This window comes from Cheilinus undulatus, linkage group 1, assembly GCF_018320785.1.
Source record: "Cheilinus undulatus linkage group 1, ASM1832078v1, whole genome shotgun sequence".
Lineage (NCBI taxonomy): Eukaryota > Metazoa > Chordata > Actinopteri > Labriformes > Labridae > Cheilinus > Cheilinus undulatus.
In genome coordinates this window covers 29,688,099-29,705,345 of record NC_054865.1, presented here as the reverse complement: position 1 = coordinate 29,705,345, position 17,247 = coordinate 29,688,099, and the positions used below count along the sequence as shown (strand labels likewise).

The 17,247-nt window shown below is 39.3% G+C and overlaps 1 protein-coding gene across 4 annotated transcripts in view; it reads left to right on the top strand.

Moving 5' to 3' along the window:
• Nucleotides 1–17,247, top strand: part of LOC121513574 (SH2 domain-containing adapter protein F-like) — a 133,480-nt gene that overhangs the window by 14,097 nt on the left and 102,136 nt on the right. For all 4 annotated transcript variants that reach the window (XM_041793404.1, XM_041793397.1, XM_041793422.1 and 1 more), the window contains exon 2: nucleotides 10,217–10,349. In XM_041793404.1, the coding sequence (XP_041649338.1) occupies nucleotides 10,217–10,349 (133 nt within the window). The remainder of the gene's footprint in view (nucleotides 1–10,216; nucleotides 10,350–17,247) is intronic.

Below are 17,247 nucleotides of genomic sequence, written 5' to 3'. Positions count from 1 at the left end.
ATACTTTTTGCACTCACCTGCTGGTGTTGGTCCACTGTGTTTATCATGTCCAGAGTAAGCACAGCTGTCAGCCTGAAAGTTTCAGAGCACTCTTTCCATCTGCTGATGAGCTTTATTAAGATTTCCCTACCCTCAGCGCCAAAACTACTGTTAACTAATTTGTTGATTGTGGTATTACTGTGCTTGGTGACGGTAGTTATCAAAGTGGCCAGGGCTTCTGTAAACACCTCAGCAGTGCCACGTAATTTTTGCAAAAGGATCCCTGACCAAGTACAGAGTGCATAAATGAACAGCAGGTCAAATCTCTGTAAAGTAAATCCTTTTGGTATAATGTAATATTGTTATTTTTGAGGTACTTAATTTTTATTGTCATGGGATGTAAATCAAGATCTGAAACAGTTTTCTTTCAGTGTAATGAATCCAGAATATCTGAAAGTTTCACTTTTTTAATAGAATTACAAAAAATATATATATTTTTAAGGATGTTACAGACATAGAGTAGGAGGCATACAGTTCCACCAAATTCTTTTCCTATTTTACATTTGAGCACTTTTGTTGGGTTTACCCTGCATGTTTGAACTGAAATGGGGATTAAAATGTTTGTTGTGCAGCACACAATGTAGGTAGTTTTGCCAGTAAAAATAACCCGCTGTGCTGTTAAGGCAAACTTAGCCCCTGATAATGATTTGTAATTGCATTTACAGCTGCATCTGTTCTCCGTGCCTCACTTAAAACTGTCTCAGCTAGACCAGATGATTAAATCATGTAACTGTGAACTCTCACTGACATTAAGACAAGTGAAGTTACTTGCAGTTTCATGGCAGAAACGATAACTCAAGTTAAAATGACAGGAGATGATCCTGTTTTTAGCAGCTTGCTGGTCAAAGATGTCTAGGGATTATTTTTAGACTTACAGTGGATTATCTCTGAGTTCTTCATGATTGCCAGGGACATAAAGTCTGATTTAAAAATTTGCAGCATTTAAAATGAACTCTAGATTTGTGCTGCACTGATTTATGAACGCATGGTGGCAATTTCTGTGATTTTTTTGTTTTTACTGATTATTTTTCACATATTGTTCGACATTTAAACGCCAAACTTTTCTACAGGTGCAATAAAGCCCGTAAACTGCCATAAACAGCGACATAATTCTATGGTTTTTAATGTGGAAACTATCCAGGTGTATATTTGTGTATTTTTCATCCAGTTCCATTCACTGTTTTTCCAACTGCACTATTTATATACATACTGCTGATGTTGTTATCCTACTGAAGTGTGGAGCACGGTATCAGCCTTGCTGTTGCTGCATCTGGAACCATTCCAAGCATCAACAACAGGCTAAATCAGATGTGCCAAATGAGCCGCCTTCACCCTGGCTGCTGCACGAAAGCCGCCCCACATGGGTAAGAGTGCAGAGTTCTGAAGAACCAACATTTAATGTGGTCTGAATCTTAAATGAGGGGTGTGTGAGTGTGTGTAATAAATAAGTCGGCAGCCAGAAGTGAGCTGTTCTTTGAACAGTGCAGATGTCTCTGAGGGAGACACATGTGAGGCTGGTGGCTGAGCACATTTATGTGCAGAGGGGTGTGCTGAATCTAATCCTCAAAAAGTATATAGGACAGTATATATCACTCATATGCTCCCTATAGCTTTCTGATGGCAGCTGTTATTAGAGAAATGCCCTTTTGAGGCTGTTCGGTAGGAAAGGAATATAGAACGGCAGTTTTCATGATCTTATTTTCATCTGTCTTTGGCTCAAATTAGTTCTGAAGAGCTGTAGACATGCTTTTGTTATAATGTTTATTAAACCAGAGTTTGTTTTTGTTGAAAGATGAGTGCTTACTCACACTGAATTGCTGCAATTCTTGTTTGATTTTCAATTAGGATAAAAGCAAAGCTAATGAATTCACCTGGAAATAAACTGAAGTTAAATGTGGTGAAAAGCTCTTTGTTGGTGTGTGTACTGCAGGAGCGTGTGACTGTGAAAAAGTGTCTTTACAGCAAATTGAATAATTTGATTACAGCTACTTCTGCAGACTCCTAAGTAGGCCTTTAGAGGAGGTGCATCACTCTTCCAGTGTCACGTAGCGGCAAAACTCCAGCAGCAACAGAGTCTTAGAAAACATTTCAATGAAGTTTTTCAAATGTCAGTGATGCACGGTGGGAAATGCACTCCTGCAATGTCTCTCCTTCAACGGCAAAGCTAGTTTTTTATCTGCCTAATCCGTTAGGGAGATATTGAACCCAGCAGGGCTCAGTGTTCACAAGAGGCCTTCACTGAATTGTAACCAGATTTTGGCTTGCCGCTTTAAAACTTCAAAGTATCTCATTGATAGTAAGTGCATTATGTCTAAGAAGCTGTGAACATATTCTCTTTAATAAATAGCCTTTGGGAAGTCTTTCTTTTTAGAAAAGTGTGGATAAGTTATCTCCAGATGACTGTGCTGCACACACAGCACTCATCCTGCATTTACGGACTAAGATAAGGCAGAGGGGCCATCAGCAGAGGCACTCCAGTGACGCTCAACCTGCTGACTTTGGCTTTTACATGAGTGTTTTTCCATCAAACAGGAGAAAACATACTTTATGCATGGCAGCCCCATTCTGTGGAAAAAATTCTCCCCTCATCTTTTGTCTTCTCTCCCCTCCCTTCAGCTCCATCCACACAATAGCAGCATGTTTTCTTTTTTTTATTACATTGAAGAACAAAAGAGCAATAGCAGCAAAAAGGAGCCTTCTGAAATGTTTTAATGCAATTGAGCTGCTAAGCACTGGGTTGTATTAGGTTATCGGTGGCTGAAATCCCTTGTGGCATGAGACATAAATCACACACGTCAGTCCTCTTTCTTTCTTTTTTCCCCATCTCCTTCATGGCACAGACTGCTGATTTCTCTGGCAGCCTCAAAGGAGCTTCAACCTTGACTGGTCCCCCGATGCTTTCAACCCTTCCTGGACCAGCCATGACATTCACATCATATTCCTGTCTGCAACAATTCAGCGTGAAGTCTTTGTTTTGATTCATATCTTGCATATTGTTATCTGATTATTTGAGGATGAAATGATCAGCCTGCCATTTTGCATGTGCTTCCAATTTTTTATGTCTAAATGGGGCATGAATCTTGCTAAGAGCCAGACAAAAAGACATTTAATGAAGTTTGTATTTCTATTTATTTAGTTTCTGAAATTTTGATTCCTTTGTCTGTGGTTGTCTGATAAGCCAGTGAAACATTAAGAGTCTCTCTTTTCTAACTTTAATGGAAGACTGGGGCCCAATCGAATTGTAATCCCACAAGCTCTCACACTGTGGATCATTAAGCCAAGGTGGCAGGTGTCTGTTATAGTCTCCCTCCTTTCCTAATGTTCCCACTCTGTTCCCACTGATTTGAAGGCAGCTTTGCCGCCTGAGAGTCGCAGTGCATTTCAAGAAGTCTGAAGCCAGAGCTCCAGCAGGTGTAAGACATGGTCAACCCGGGATATGAGCTTGGGAATGAAAGGTATTGAGTTATTTCTCTCTCAGTGCCAGAGAACAGTCAGGACCCAGCATACGCAGGGATATGGCCTAAGCCTGTGAGACAGCTTTGAGGCATTCATACAGGCTTACAGTGCAGCTTAGCAAAGACCCGATGTATGGAGGCTCTGCAGTCTTGTGCTGAGGGGGAATTTTTGGTTTTATGACAAGTGCAGCTTGGCTGCAGTCCTGACACACCCTGACATGCCATGAGGCAGATGGTATATCCCCAGGTGACACCCGGGCTCTGTGGCACCCCTCTCCCCACAACCCCACACTCCTCCTTCTGTCAATTGGTCATCAGTGCAACGGGACAGGAAGGACACACGGGGACAGTTTGGAAAAATTAACCACCTCTGCTAACTAAGAATGAGGTAGGCATAAGGTGCTCAGTGATGCTGGCTTGCTGAAGCAGGCGATAGTTACAGCCCGAATATGTCTAGTGGAAAATGAAGGCTAAAAACTAAAGTTAATGACAGAATCACTTAGATGACTTACCAAGTCATAACCAAGGCACACAGTGGAGCTCCTTCTCATAATCCAGGTCAGAGGTACTCCCTTGATAAAAAAAGATTCTTCCCAAACAAACAAACAACCAACCCCTGATAGTCATCTGCATTGCTGCTGTAATTTAGATGATTAGTTGCTTCATAGTAATGCATTTGCCAACAGTTTAAAATGAAAGTGAAAGAGGCGTCCTCATTCTTCTATCACAAACCTCTCTTTGCTTTTTTTTTAATTAAAAGCTACTCAGGCTAGACACTTTTCTGTCAAAAACCTGAATTTGCTTTAAACAGGAACAAAGACATCCTTACTAACTTTCCAAAAAATGTGAGCCAGGTGTTGAAAGGAACTTTTACTATTGAAAATTTTTAAGTGTTTATTATAAAGGCCCGACCACCTCACTTGGAGCAAGGATGCTGTTAAATTAACTGCTAATTTGAGGACATTAAAATGCCGAAAAACTCACCAAAATTTCCACAATTATCAGTCGTGGTGATACATTTTGTTTTCTAGTGGTTTTGTGCTTGTATGACAAAAAACTGGCTCCATGGCGCCCCCAAGAAGCCTTTTTGGATAGCCCCTCCCACTGGTTTCACCTACATGCATGAATCTTAGTACACTGTATCTGTATCATGTCCAGACAAACAAAAACTAATATAATTCCTTTTAAAAAGTATGTAAGAGATCAGGACGGATGAAGTATAATTTTTTTTACTTTTTTTTTGGACGTTTTACACTTCTCACATTTCAAAAAACCAGTCCAAGGAATTTTATCTGATTGATTCCAGTATTATTTTACTGATTCTAGACAAGTTTGAGATCTAAAGCTATCAAAATCTCGAGTTTTTGCAGTAGGGCGGGGCCATAATCTGGCCCCAATGTTTGTATTTTGATTCTTTTCATCTTACATCAATTCAAACAATCAGCCCCTGCAGACCATTCAACCTGAGGATTTTTGTCTAATTCAATAGACCGACAAAGAACTTCATGAACATTCCCAATATCCTAAAAGGAAGTCAACTAGCTTCACCTCAATTTCAAAATGAGGAAAATAAGACTTTTTTTATGACATTTACATGTAATAACTTTTGTATACATTACTATTTGTTCTTCAGCATTATCTGGCAAGACAACAGAATCAGACTTAACATGTCTACATGCAAACATGTCAACAAAGTGCCCCCTATTTTAAACAGGAAGTACCCTTTGTTTAGTCCTCTTAGTGTGTTGAACCTCAGATTTTGAAAGAAAGGCCTCATTAATTGTCCAAACACTGACCTGTTTCATTACAGGATGCCTTGTCGCCATGGTGACCATTTTGATACCTCGTCGTTTGATGGGAAGTTGGTCTAACTCTCTTATGAAACACCTGACTTGCTTCAGATTTCACATATATGATCATCTGCTACTTTACTATTTAAATGTTAATTTCATAGTTTTGCTGTTGCTCCACCTAACCTCTAACATAAAACATACCATTTGCTTTCAATTTTACATGAGAAACATCAGAACTGACCTGATCACATCTACATTTTAGCAACATTCTGCTTGCAGCCCTAGTTATTATTGACTTCATTATTAACTTGTAATAAGTAATGGTCAGCCTCTATTAAATGTTAACAGAACACAGAAAAGCAGAAAAAAGGACCAACTGTGACTTCCTGGCTCCTCCTGTTTTGCTTTCAAACCACCAGAGCCATTACATTTTGATTTAGTTTGATTTTGATTGTCAGGGACAGCAAAAAACACATATGTTACGGTTCAAGTGGAGTGTTTACCGTCTCTGCCGTCTAATACCACGCTTTTTGAGACATTTGTAAACCAAAATTTGCAAGGCATGAATATTAATGAAGTGTTGGTTTCAATCGTTTGCATATGAAACACGAGCTAAAGGCCAAATGAAATCTTGAGTCCTGAATCCTAGCTTTGATTTTATCCTTGATTGCATCTAATCTCAAAGCATTAGTATACACAATGCTATCGGACGCTTTCATCACATACGCCCTTTATTTCTCTTACACAGTGTCAACAGGAAAGACAAAAGATGATGTCATGTGTTTTGAGTTGTTATTTCCTTCAACATGCACAAATGTCCTTTTGCTCATGAAGGTGATTGAAGTTAAGGTGTAAACTGAGCTGAAATCAAAGCAAAAGAGCACATGCGAAACTAGAGTTGTCTAAAGCTGCTGTAGCAATTATAAAAATGTAATATTTGGAGTGTTTCATCTTATTTATGGGCCTTAGTCTCATACCACAAGGCCACCCTTCTACATTATGTTGACCACAGTCAAATAGACTCCAGTTATGCCTCACATTAGGTGATTCATATGTTTTTATAGCAAGGGCAACATCTCCTAAGTTTGGGGGGTGTTTGCACTGACAGTATCTGAGTTGAGCTTTGGCATAAGCTGAGTTTCTGTGTAGCAAGGTGCTAGATCAGATGGTAATCACACTGTTGCATAATCTCCTGAAAGTCTGGGGGTCTCTTGGGCCGAGGAGATGTTGCCTGGATGAATTTTCATCAGCGTTTGAGAGAAATATGTATATTTGTGTGGCACAACAGCAACCCAGAAACAATGTTTGTATTGGATGTTTTTCCACCAGCTTGAACTCACAGAAGCAAAACATTCGAGGAACCCATAATTATGCTGTGGCAGAAAAAAAGTTTTCCCCAAAACAGATGGAGGGAGAATATTGAAGAAGCAAGAGGATTTAACACAGTAGCTGCTCTGAAACACATCCATGAAACTGACTTATAGTTTCTGTAATCCACCTATAGGGAAGGATGATGTGTGCAGAAATATACCTGCTCCATCATGCAGCCACTTAAGAAGCTTAAAGAAGTTTTTAGCAATTTAACATGGAAATTTGTAGACCTTTTTTCCTTTCTGACTGTCGCATAAATGAAACTTGACCTCATGAGAACTGTAAAAATGTGAACACTCCCAGTGAGATATCTGGCACTTTAAAGGCTATGTCTGTATATTATACCTGTTTCCCTGAGGCTTGGCAGGTGTATCTGTGCTTGAATGTGTGTATTTGTCTCAGATGAATGGCCTTTCTTCTTGTAAGCGTGCTGTCTCGGTGGCAAAGATGCCTCCACCTTGCCTCCTCTTGGCAAGCTCAAGTAGCAGCACAGCGGGCATGAGGCTAGGTCCACCTCCACTTTTCCCCGCCCCGCCCGCTTGGCCCCATCCACCAGATGAGTGATGAGCTTGTTTGTAATGAGACCAAATCCTTTCCTGTTACATGTGACTCATAGGGTGTAGTGCCAGTCATCTCTGTTATTATGCTTGCTTAGTGTTTTGCATAAGCATTTCCTCATTTGTTTTTTTCCAAAAATCTTTCCATGTTACACAGTGCAAGCAGTGCCTTTCCACTTCGTCTGATTGACAGGACTGCAATATGAGGGGCCTCAGCGGAGAAAAAGTCAGTTTTCTAACAGCTGGCTAAAACCTTAGCCCTCAAAAAACCTGTCATAAAATCCTTGGTCCACAAGGGCAGAGGGCTTAGATGGGATTTTATCTCCTTTCACACTGGTGGTATTATAATGTGTTATAAAATTCTCTGGGCTGTGAGCATTTATGCCTTAATGCATTAATAGTGGTGCAGTTATTATTATTATTTTCCATAAATGTAATGTGAACATGAAAAATTAAAGTTGTGGTTATTGTTTGTTGTAACCTTCTTACAACAAGTCACAACAAAAAGGCAATGACAATCTTGTTCGACCTAAACAGGACGTTTTTTAGAGTCATAAAACAGTGTTAGAGCAATCTTAGCATAAATTCCTTTGAATGAGAAAAGACTGGATTGGTAACAAATTTTATAAAAATGCCACAAAATCCAAGGTGGTCTTAAGACCTCAAAGGGGGTTCATCTAATCCAAATATAAGTAATTTTACAATTCATATAGAGCTGACTAAAACACATGACGAAAACTCAGAGGACAAGGCTGTGCTGGCTCATTTTTGTAACTTTTTGACACGTTTTAATCCACTTTACTAAGATTAATGGCTCTACCACTGTTTAAAGGCTAAAAAAGAACACTTCTTGTTTCATGGCGAACAAAAAATTGCCATAACTATAATTTTTATACAACTTGAGCTCAAGCTGACTTGAACGCACTGGCAAGCATTTAGTTTTCATGTTCATATTACATTTGTGTGCAGTTTTTACATTTGCAGGTGAAACAATTATTTAGCAATTTTATTTTGCAGTTATTTTGATGATATTGTTCATTCCTATCAAACTTCCTTAAATAGAAGCACGCTTGTTTCCAAACAGGAAGTGAAAAAGATTAATCATTGATTAGTTACAGAAATTCTGAGATTAATCACAATGATTTTTTTAATGATTTGGCAGCCCTACGAATCAGAGTCTTGTACGTATTCTTTTCTGTTACACATGAATGTAATGCATAACTGTTGCTAACTTCAGTAATCACATTACTGTCACTATAAAAATTATCTTGTTACTTGAATTTGTCAATGTTATTCAGCTGCTAGTAACTGCTCAGTGGAAAGACAGAAAAACATCCCTTTTGATGCACGCTTACGCTAAAACCTCTATGACATTATTCTTTGACATTGGCTTGAGTCCATGGAAACAAAAATATCAGAGCATTTTGAATCAAGACATCTTACAAGGTTTGGAGATATACACACTGCTTTGGATTGGTTGCAAGAAAAAACAAGAATGTGATCATAAAGTCCAAACCAGTGGTTCTGAACTGGTCAAGCTTCAGGACCCACCAGTCTTCTTAATGACAAATTGTGACCCAAAATTTTCAAAATCTTTAGACAATGCACATAAATTTATGAGAAAATGTTGCATTTTTGATCTTGACAGAACAAAATAAATGACAGAAAAAAGAGCCAAGAAAAATTTAACATGTTTTACACCCCATTGTCCCATGACAAAATGAGGTTTTGTCAAATTTTCCAGAGATCTTGAAGAGTTACCTTATTATCAAGGGAAAAGCAGCTTTGTTATGGCAAGAAAAGGAGAGAAATTAGTTGAAATAACAAGAAAACATTTAAATTGACCTATTATCATGGTAAAATGCAGTAAAATGAAATTTACGACACACATTCGTGACCCACTGTTAACAGCTTTGACCCACCAATTGAGTGCCAGTGCCTAGGACAAAAACAAGTCACTGTTAATGCAAAATGAAATCCTTCCAAACAGCTACAAAGACAACATGCAAACATGAAGTTGTAGCTTTGCTTTAGTTACCAAAGACCCCCCAGACCCTGGTGACACTTAAGATAATAGCATAATGTCTTCTCTAGCCAATCAACTGAGGCTTGATTGATTTTCAACAACAGGTGCTATCAAAAGCTGATATAAAACGGTTTAGCGTCACATTTTTTATATTATATAGGATAGAATAAAGAGCTTGTGTATGTCCTTATTTTAATAATAAAGATTTGTGCTGATCCGGGCAAATAACTCATAATTTTTGCTTAACAATTAAATGACCTGGTCTCAGGTGATACACAGGTGATACAACTAATTACCTCCAGCAGTGACACTATGTGTTATTTAAATAAAAGTAAATATTAATTGGTAATAAATCACCATTTTTAAATAAATCACAACTGTGCAAATGAGTGTTTTTAACCATTAAAGCGACCAAACATTTCAAGAAAACAAATATCCCTGATGCTCTGCTCCCTAAAGGTCTGAGCAGTATTTCTGGGTCTCAGGACATCCACCTAATTGCCATGTACTGCACAAAATACTCAGCAAAAGAAAAAGACTGCAATTAGCCGTGGCTCACTGCCAGCTCGGCATAAATCTGCCAAATAGTTCCTCTTAAGAAAAGTTGAGCAGTTGTGGTCTCCTTCCCTCTACTTTTGAAATGTGGGCCTGTCACTGGGCTATCATATAATTAGGGTGGCCAGCAGTAGCAGCAGAGAGCGTGCTGGAAGGCTAAAAAGCTGAGGCATTGTGCCGGTGTGCTGAGGCATACAGAGGTGCAATGTTATTTATGTGTTTCTCCCCTTTATCTGCTGCCTGCCACTGTGGATATCACTTGGTCCCTTCCTGGGCCATAGCAGTATCTGTCATACAAGCCTCCTGACGTCTAGCCATGTTGTTGTGTTCAACAGAGCAGCAAACTGAATTCTCTTCTTGCTATTTCACTATTTTCTGTCCCTCTGTCTCATATTTCTCTGATTTTTTTCTCCTCTGCAGCTCATTATTCTTGAAGACTATGCGGATCCATTCGATGCTGAGCAGGCTGGTGGTACTCAGACCAGTACAGAAAAAGTGACAACGGAGAATGACGGCTACATGGAGCCGTACGAGGCCCAGAAGATGATGGCAGGTAGATCAACACTTTCCAGTTTTTATATGTCTCTATTTATTTTCACTCTGCTCTCTCTGTCTACCTTTAAACCATCAGGTATCATAGGATATCTGACAAATATTTCATTACTTGGTGTAATTAGCATGCAGTGTGAATTTCCCATATGTTTCCAAGCTGGAAATTAATGAAGAGGCTGAGATGGCCTAATGCCCCCTTACATGACAAGTGCAGCAGAGCAAAGATGACCTGTGTGCCGTGAAAGATGTCAAAACATCTCAAAAGTAGCGCCCTTGCACCCAGAAGTCATCCAAGCCTGCAAGTGTTTGTTTTCTGCTGAATATTGTGTATGTGGAGGCAGCCACTTGCTGGGATTTCCAGGAAGCCTTTTTTTGAGACAACAATAGCAGTGTGCTAACATAAGAATTCAGCCAAACCACATTCTCCACATGGCATTTGTCACAGCACACATTCACTCTGTGGCTAAGGGAGCACAGCGATGACAGAGAACAAAGAATGTGCAGAAAGAACGCTGAAATGATGAAAAATGTGGAGAGAACAAAACATGTGGCAGCTGTTTGTGTGACTGTCAGACCTCAAACGGATGCTCCTGATTCCCGGATGGCTTTAAATATGGATATTTTAGCCTTGATAAACTGACACAGTCATATCATTTACAGTACACTGGTAGCCTTCGCCCTTCTGCACGTACTGTACCTTATAAACACATACCCACACAAAGGTTTGACTGCTCTAACAAAGGCAGGACATGAATGTCTCTGTCCCTCCTCAGCAATTTTCCTTTAATGGGTCTCCAGATAATCTCTTGTTTCAATCTCTCTTACTGGTTTGACCTCTGGCCCAGTCATTGCCTCAGCTGAGGACAAAAACTTAAGATTTATCTCCTCTCGGATGGAGGAAGCTATAAAGAAAGAAAAATCAGACAAATGCATTTGTTGTACCTCTGGAATCTTGAACTGATTCCAGGTATTTTTCTTTTGTATTTCAGCTGGACACAGTTAAGCTTTTGGCTATATTGACTGGATAAACTCTGCTGGCAGCTATTGTCTGTTTGATCTGATGGAGTCTTCATTTTGCTTTGTTGTTATTGTTTCTGGTTGCTCCTGTCTTTGAAACCTGGAGTGTTGTTGTTTTCAGGCTCCCTGCTCTTATCCATCATATCTATTGATTGCCATATTTTTTATTAGGGTAGGGCGTTGTTTTGAATGTTTGCCGTTTGACTGTAATGCCATCTTTTTATTGTGTATAAAATCATTGGCTCATTCAGTGGATGGTGTTTAAAGGAAGAAAAATATTTGTTTTACCCTATGAAGCCTCCCAAAATATTGCAAAAATCAAATATTTTGCATCCCTAACTGATTCAGGAGAAGCTGTGTTGCTGATTTTCTGTATCCAAGGTTTAAACAAAGAATGAGTTTGCTCTGTCAGCAACACACAGCGCCAAATTCATCTTGTTCCGCTTGGAAAGTCCCCAGTTCAATCTAAATGGTGTAGTTTGGGGTTAAGCACCTTCCCCACGTTTACCTCAGTGATGTAATGAGCATCAAGGGCTGCTCTTTGACTCGCTTTCTCTGTGCGAGGCTGAATGCGTTCCCCAATACATCTGACTATGGATGTAACATAATTGCTGCATCTCTCATTCTGACAGCTTATTGGTCAGGCAGAACTGCACACTCAGAATAGTTGGCTAAAAAGGACAGAGAAGAAACACTGCACTGGCTGCTGCTGCACCAAAAGCAGGGAGAGGACCAACCTGCTCATGTGAAGCTGGAGGCTTGCATCGCTCCGTGTCTCATTCTGTCACCATCATCCCTCTCTCTTTACCATCTCTGGTCTCTTAAACCTCTTCAGGCAAGGAAACTTTTTTTTTTTTCTCAATGACAACCTGCACTGTCAACAGCACTTTGGTCTGAGATGTCTTCAGCCATGGCTCTTAAAGCCTCACTCTTTTTTGTTCTCAGATTTTTGTTTTCACACTCAGATGCAAATGGACACAAACCCAAAACTTAACAAAACAACAGGAACTTTTCTTCTTAAGGTTGTCAGAGCAGATTTACCACTGTTATCTTTAAACCAGTTGATCTACATCCTCATAAAGCAGAATTTAATGTCTCTGCTTGTAAGATTCAGAGGTGTGTCGAACAGATGGTTTCACATCAAAACTGTAATAAGATTTATGAAAAAGATGAAAATGAATCAAGCTGCCTGACTTTAATTTGTCACCATGGAGACCTGTAGGATTTCAGTTTCAATGCAAGACGGACACACACAAATAAACCTACGCATGCACACTGTTGCAATCACTGTTATTTTAAACAAAGCATCTGCTGGTAGTGATACTGATAATGTTAAAGGAGCTGTAACCTTGTAAAGCTGATGGACTGGTCAGATTCCATGTCTGTCATCCATGTCTTAAAAGGCTCACTCTGAATAATTTGGCTGATCAGAGTCATTATATGAGAATGAGGTGGTAGCTCCAGGCAGGGTGAAGTTTACTGAAGGCTGGTAAACAATGGTGGCCAGTGAGAAGATTAGCATAGATGCAGCTATATCACTGGTTCTGTCAGAACTGAACAACATTTCTTTATCAAAAGAAGGGAAAAGATCAGCACTGAGAGCTTTTCTTTGTTAAGATGTTTTGCTTTTCTACCGATTTACCAAATTTACCAACTGGCTCCGCTGATACTACACTGGCCAGAAAAAATGAACGTCACAGACCGAGCATTCATCCAATTATCCTCCATATTTAACAATGACCATGGACTGTTGCGTATATAAAATACATCCCGTGCAAGGGATATCTGAAGCTGGAATTTCAGGTTAAAGGAGCTATGAAATCACTTGTATATCAACTTGGGAAATCCCTGCTTGTAGCTCTTGTTTCCCTCTTTACATGAACGAGCTCTTGCATGTAATGACTGCTAAAACTAAATAAATGTTTATACCTATAGTGTAACAGTAATACTTCTGGCAGTTTGAACCAGGGCTGGTATGTCATTAGCTAAACGAACCCAGCTTCACTTTCGATATGAGTAGGGAGGTTGAAAACCACTGCCCTATGGGACATAAGGCTTGAGTGAGATTTCTCGAGTAACCCCTAGAGCTATGCCAGCAGGAGCACAATGTCCTGGCAGGGTCATCCAAGCTGGACAGGTCTAAGGGTAGATTCACCAGTCCTTGAGGCTAGGGATTGGGTGTAGCACTAACAGTGCCACACTATAAAAATCGTAACTGTTACAGAAACCACAATGTGCAAGCCCAGTCATACATATGAGCAGATTTACAGCCAAAATCGACCAATACTTATTACTGATACATTGTAAATATCAGCAGAATAATTTTCATATATGCAAATACTGATTATATGCCAATAATATTTGACATCTCTACTTTTTTGCCCTTATTTTTGATATGATAGCTGAATAGAGATTGGGAATATGAGGAGAAAGAGTAGGGGAAGACATGCTCTAACTGAGCCAAACCTCACCCAGGCTGTCTGTTTTCTGTAGAGATAGTAGCATATGGTAGAGTGTATCAGTAGCATAAGCAGTCATCCAGATGTCTTTATGTCTTAATATCCCATTCACATTTAATAATATTAATTGAACCTCAGATTTCTTTGAAGCATATCCACTACAACTTTATTTTCCACAGGAGAGGAAGTAGGTTTCAAAGCTATTCACTGCTTTGTTGACACTTTCTTTGTGTTCCAAGTTTGGCTTCTCCCATTGATTCTCATACCTCCAAATTCAGCTTTAAAGCCTACAATTAAACTGCACCATAGTTACAAAAGTCTGAGGCCCAACCCTGAGATAGAACAAAGCCACTGTTGAACTGCTTTGCTTCATTATCAAATCTCACACACACAAAAATACATTTTATGTTAAAAAAAAAAAGGATGTGCTGTTTTGAAGATACAAATATAATCTCTTCATTACACAACATTCACACCTTAAACACACAAACACACAGAGTCAACCACATTGTAGGAGGTGTGGCATGTCAGGCCTGGGGCGAAAAGTGCCACAGCCGTTTACATAACAGAGCGTACACTCCCACTGTGCATGTGTGTAGTACTCACGCATTCATTTCTGCAGTGTGTGTGTGAGCTAAACTGAATGGAGCTGGTGCTTGAATGTGAGGGAGAGAGGGAGAGCTGTGTGCTCCATGTCTTTCTCTCCCAGGAGCTATCCACAGTGAGGTTGAGCCGGCTGATTTATGGGCCCAGCTGGAGGGGCATGTCACGACTTCCTTAACCTGAAAAGCCAGCTCCACCCCCCCATAAGCTGCTCCACAGTGGCTGCCGGCCGGGGCTTACTGCACCACCAGCAGCTATGTGAAGACATGTGCTCAGGCACTCTGTCTTTACGTTTCCTGCATGTGTGTATATCCAGAGTGCCTTGAATGTTTGTCATGTCTACACGCGTCTGCCACTGCGTGTGTTTTCTTTGTATTTGTGTCAGTCAGTTGAACGTGTGTGTGAGCCTGGGAGTGTCAATTGGTGTGTTACCCTGACGGTGTGTTTCTTGTACTTATGCATTTTGAAAGACTGTAAGCTCACAGATTCCACAATAGCAAAAAACACTCTTGCTGCATCTTGTCACCATTTCTACACAAACAAATAAATACAGGTGGTGTTAAAAATAATCTTTCCCACAATACATCATGATACCGATGTTGATGATTTTGCATTAATGCAGAGCAGAGCAATGCAGATGCAGACAGACACTGCTTGAATATATTTCTCCTTGTTACTGGACCCACGTTAAATACTGTAATAAAACCTTTGTCCCCATTCAAACTGGGATGTTTTCAGTGCAGTTCAACCAGTGGTGTCCTGATCCTGATCTTGTATGTCACATCTGAGCCAATATAATCATTTTTTAATCTTTAGGTGATTGGCAGTTTGATCTGATCAGCCCAGCCGATCATTTGCCTCAGCTGTCGTTAACAGAGTAAAATTTGCAGCAAGCCATAAACGCGAGAGTAAGACAACAAAAGCAGCGGTAGCCACATTGGCAATCCATTGGCCAAAATGTCAGTGTGGAAATACTTGCTTGAGAGTGACAACAGTCCAAGACAGTCCAACATGACCGTTTTGCGAGGCGTTAGCAGCAGGGCTGTGTTTAATACTCTAAATTTGATCCTGGAAAGCAAGCATGCAGTGGAATACAGTGTCTTCACTGTAGCAACAGAGGAGAGGGCCACTACACTGAAGCAACAAACTCTGGATTTTAAGAGGAAAGATAAATACCCTTGAGAGAGCGATAAGGCTAAAAAGATCACATTAAAGGTGATTGAGATGCTGGTTTTCCTAAACAAGAACCTCACTTTATTTGGAAGTAAAAGGTAGTAAAAAGGAAAAAGTTCTGTAGCAGCTCCAGTTAGAACTATCATAACAAAAGTGCCTTGTGTTTAATACTCACGTGTTACTTCAAAGTCTCAGATTAAGCTGCTACATTTTAATAGGGATTTTTATTTTGAATCTGTGTGATTAATTTGTTTTGATCCTATTCAAGTCAAACTGTTTACAGCACTTTAAAGTAGAGTTGGGATCTTTTGAACACATTTTTTAGTTCAGTTTTTGTTGTAACTATAGTCAAGCTAATTATACAAATTCTGATTGGGATTGTTATATTTCAAATGTATTTATTGAATTTATCATTATTGTTACTACTGAGGCTGTTTACACCATTTTTAAGTCGAACTGAGGTAATTTTGATTCTCTTTTTTAATCCATTTTTTCTCAGATAAAGCTGATTTGATCACTTTAAATAGATTTTTGATTCTTATCTGGGTTAAATGGAATACAGTTGAGTATTGGATTGGGACTCTGAATCAGTAGTTTCTCAGTATTAAAAAAATCAGATTGGAGGCTGGGACTGGAGGCCTGATTGGGATATTCCTAATTTTAAAAAGTAGCCTATTTTAAAGGTGTAGTGTATAAAACTGGGAATATTAGAAACATAGCAGTCAGATTCTTGATTGTAATGTTCACTTCTTGGGGCGTAAATGTGGCAACCTGTGGTATCTGAAAAAATGTATATCTCTTATCTGGTCCCTTCTGTGTTGCTGTGGAAACATGCAAAATGCAAAAGTCCAAGATGGCGGAATCCAACAGGGGGGGACTCTTCCTATATATGAATAAAAGGTTTATTCCAAATGAATAAAGATAAAACAATTTGATGTATTCAGGTGACAAAACACTGATTTAGATGGACCAAATTATAAATACACATCTATACCATTTTTACCAAGTTTGTTCCACTAAATGCTACTAAGCTAATTGTTACACACTGCACCTTTAAATCGCTCTGCTTTTCTCTTCCTTTGTTAGGACAGTGTTGGCTTTTGAACACAGAGAGACGGAGCAAGTCAGGGAGAATTAGACAGACAACAGCAATAAAAGACAATTTAATCGAGGATAGATGGGCTTTGATATGTGTCTAGTATGTTTCAGTACTGTCAGGATCATTAAATGTAGTAATGTCAGATGTTACTAGAAAATAAAATACACACCTGTGTGTACCACAAAATGTCACAGAATATAAATTAACTCAGAGCCCAATATGACCAGCTTACCAGAATCCTGACAGAATCAAAAACTGCCTAGCAACATGGTAACAATGTTTCCTGATAGTTTTGAGTTTGTATAAAAATCATTTTACTGAAACAGGAAGCTGCCCGACACATTTTCAGCTTGGATCTAAAATCCTAACACAGTGATATTAAATTTAATCCTCTCATTAAATAAGACCAGCATGAGTGAGGGAAGGAAAGAGAAGAAGGTGATAAAACTGGTTTCAATATGTAGCATGGTTTATAAATGTTTTTAAAAATCAGAATAAAATGGGGAAAACCCAGCTAAACCTTTAATTACACTTTCTGTTTTGACATT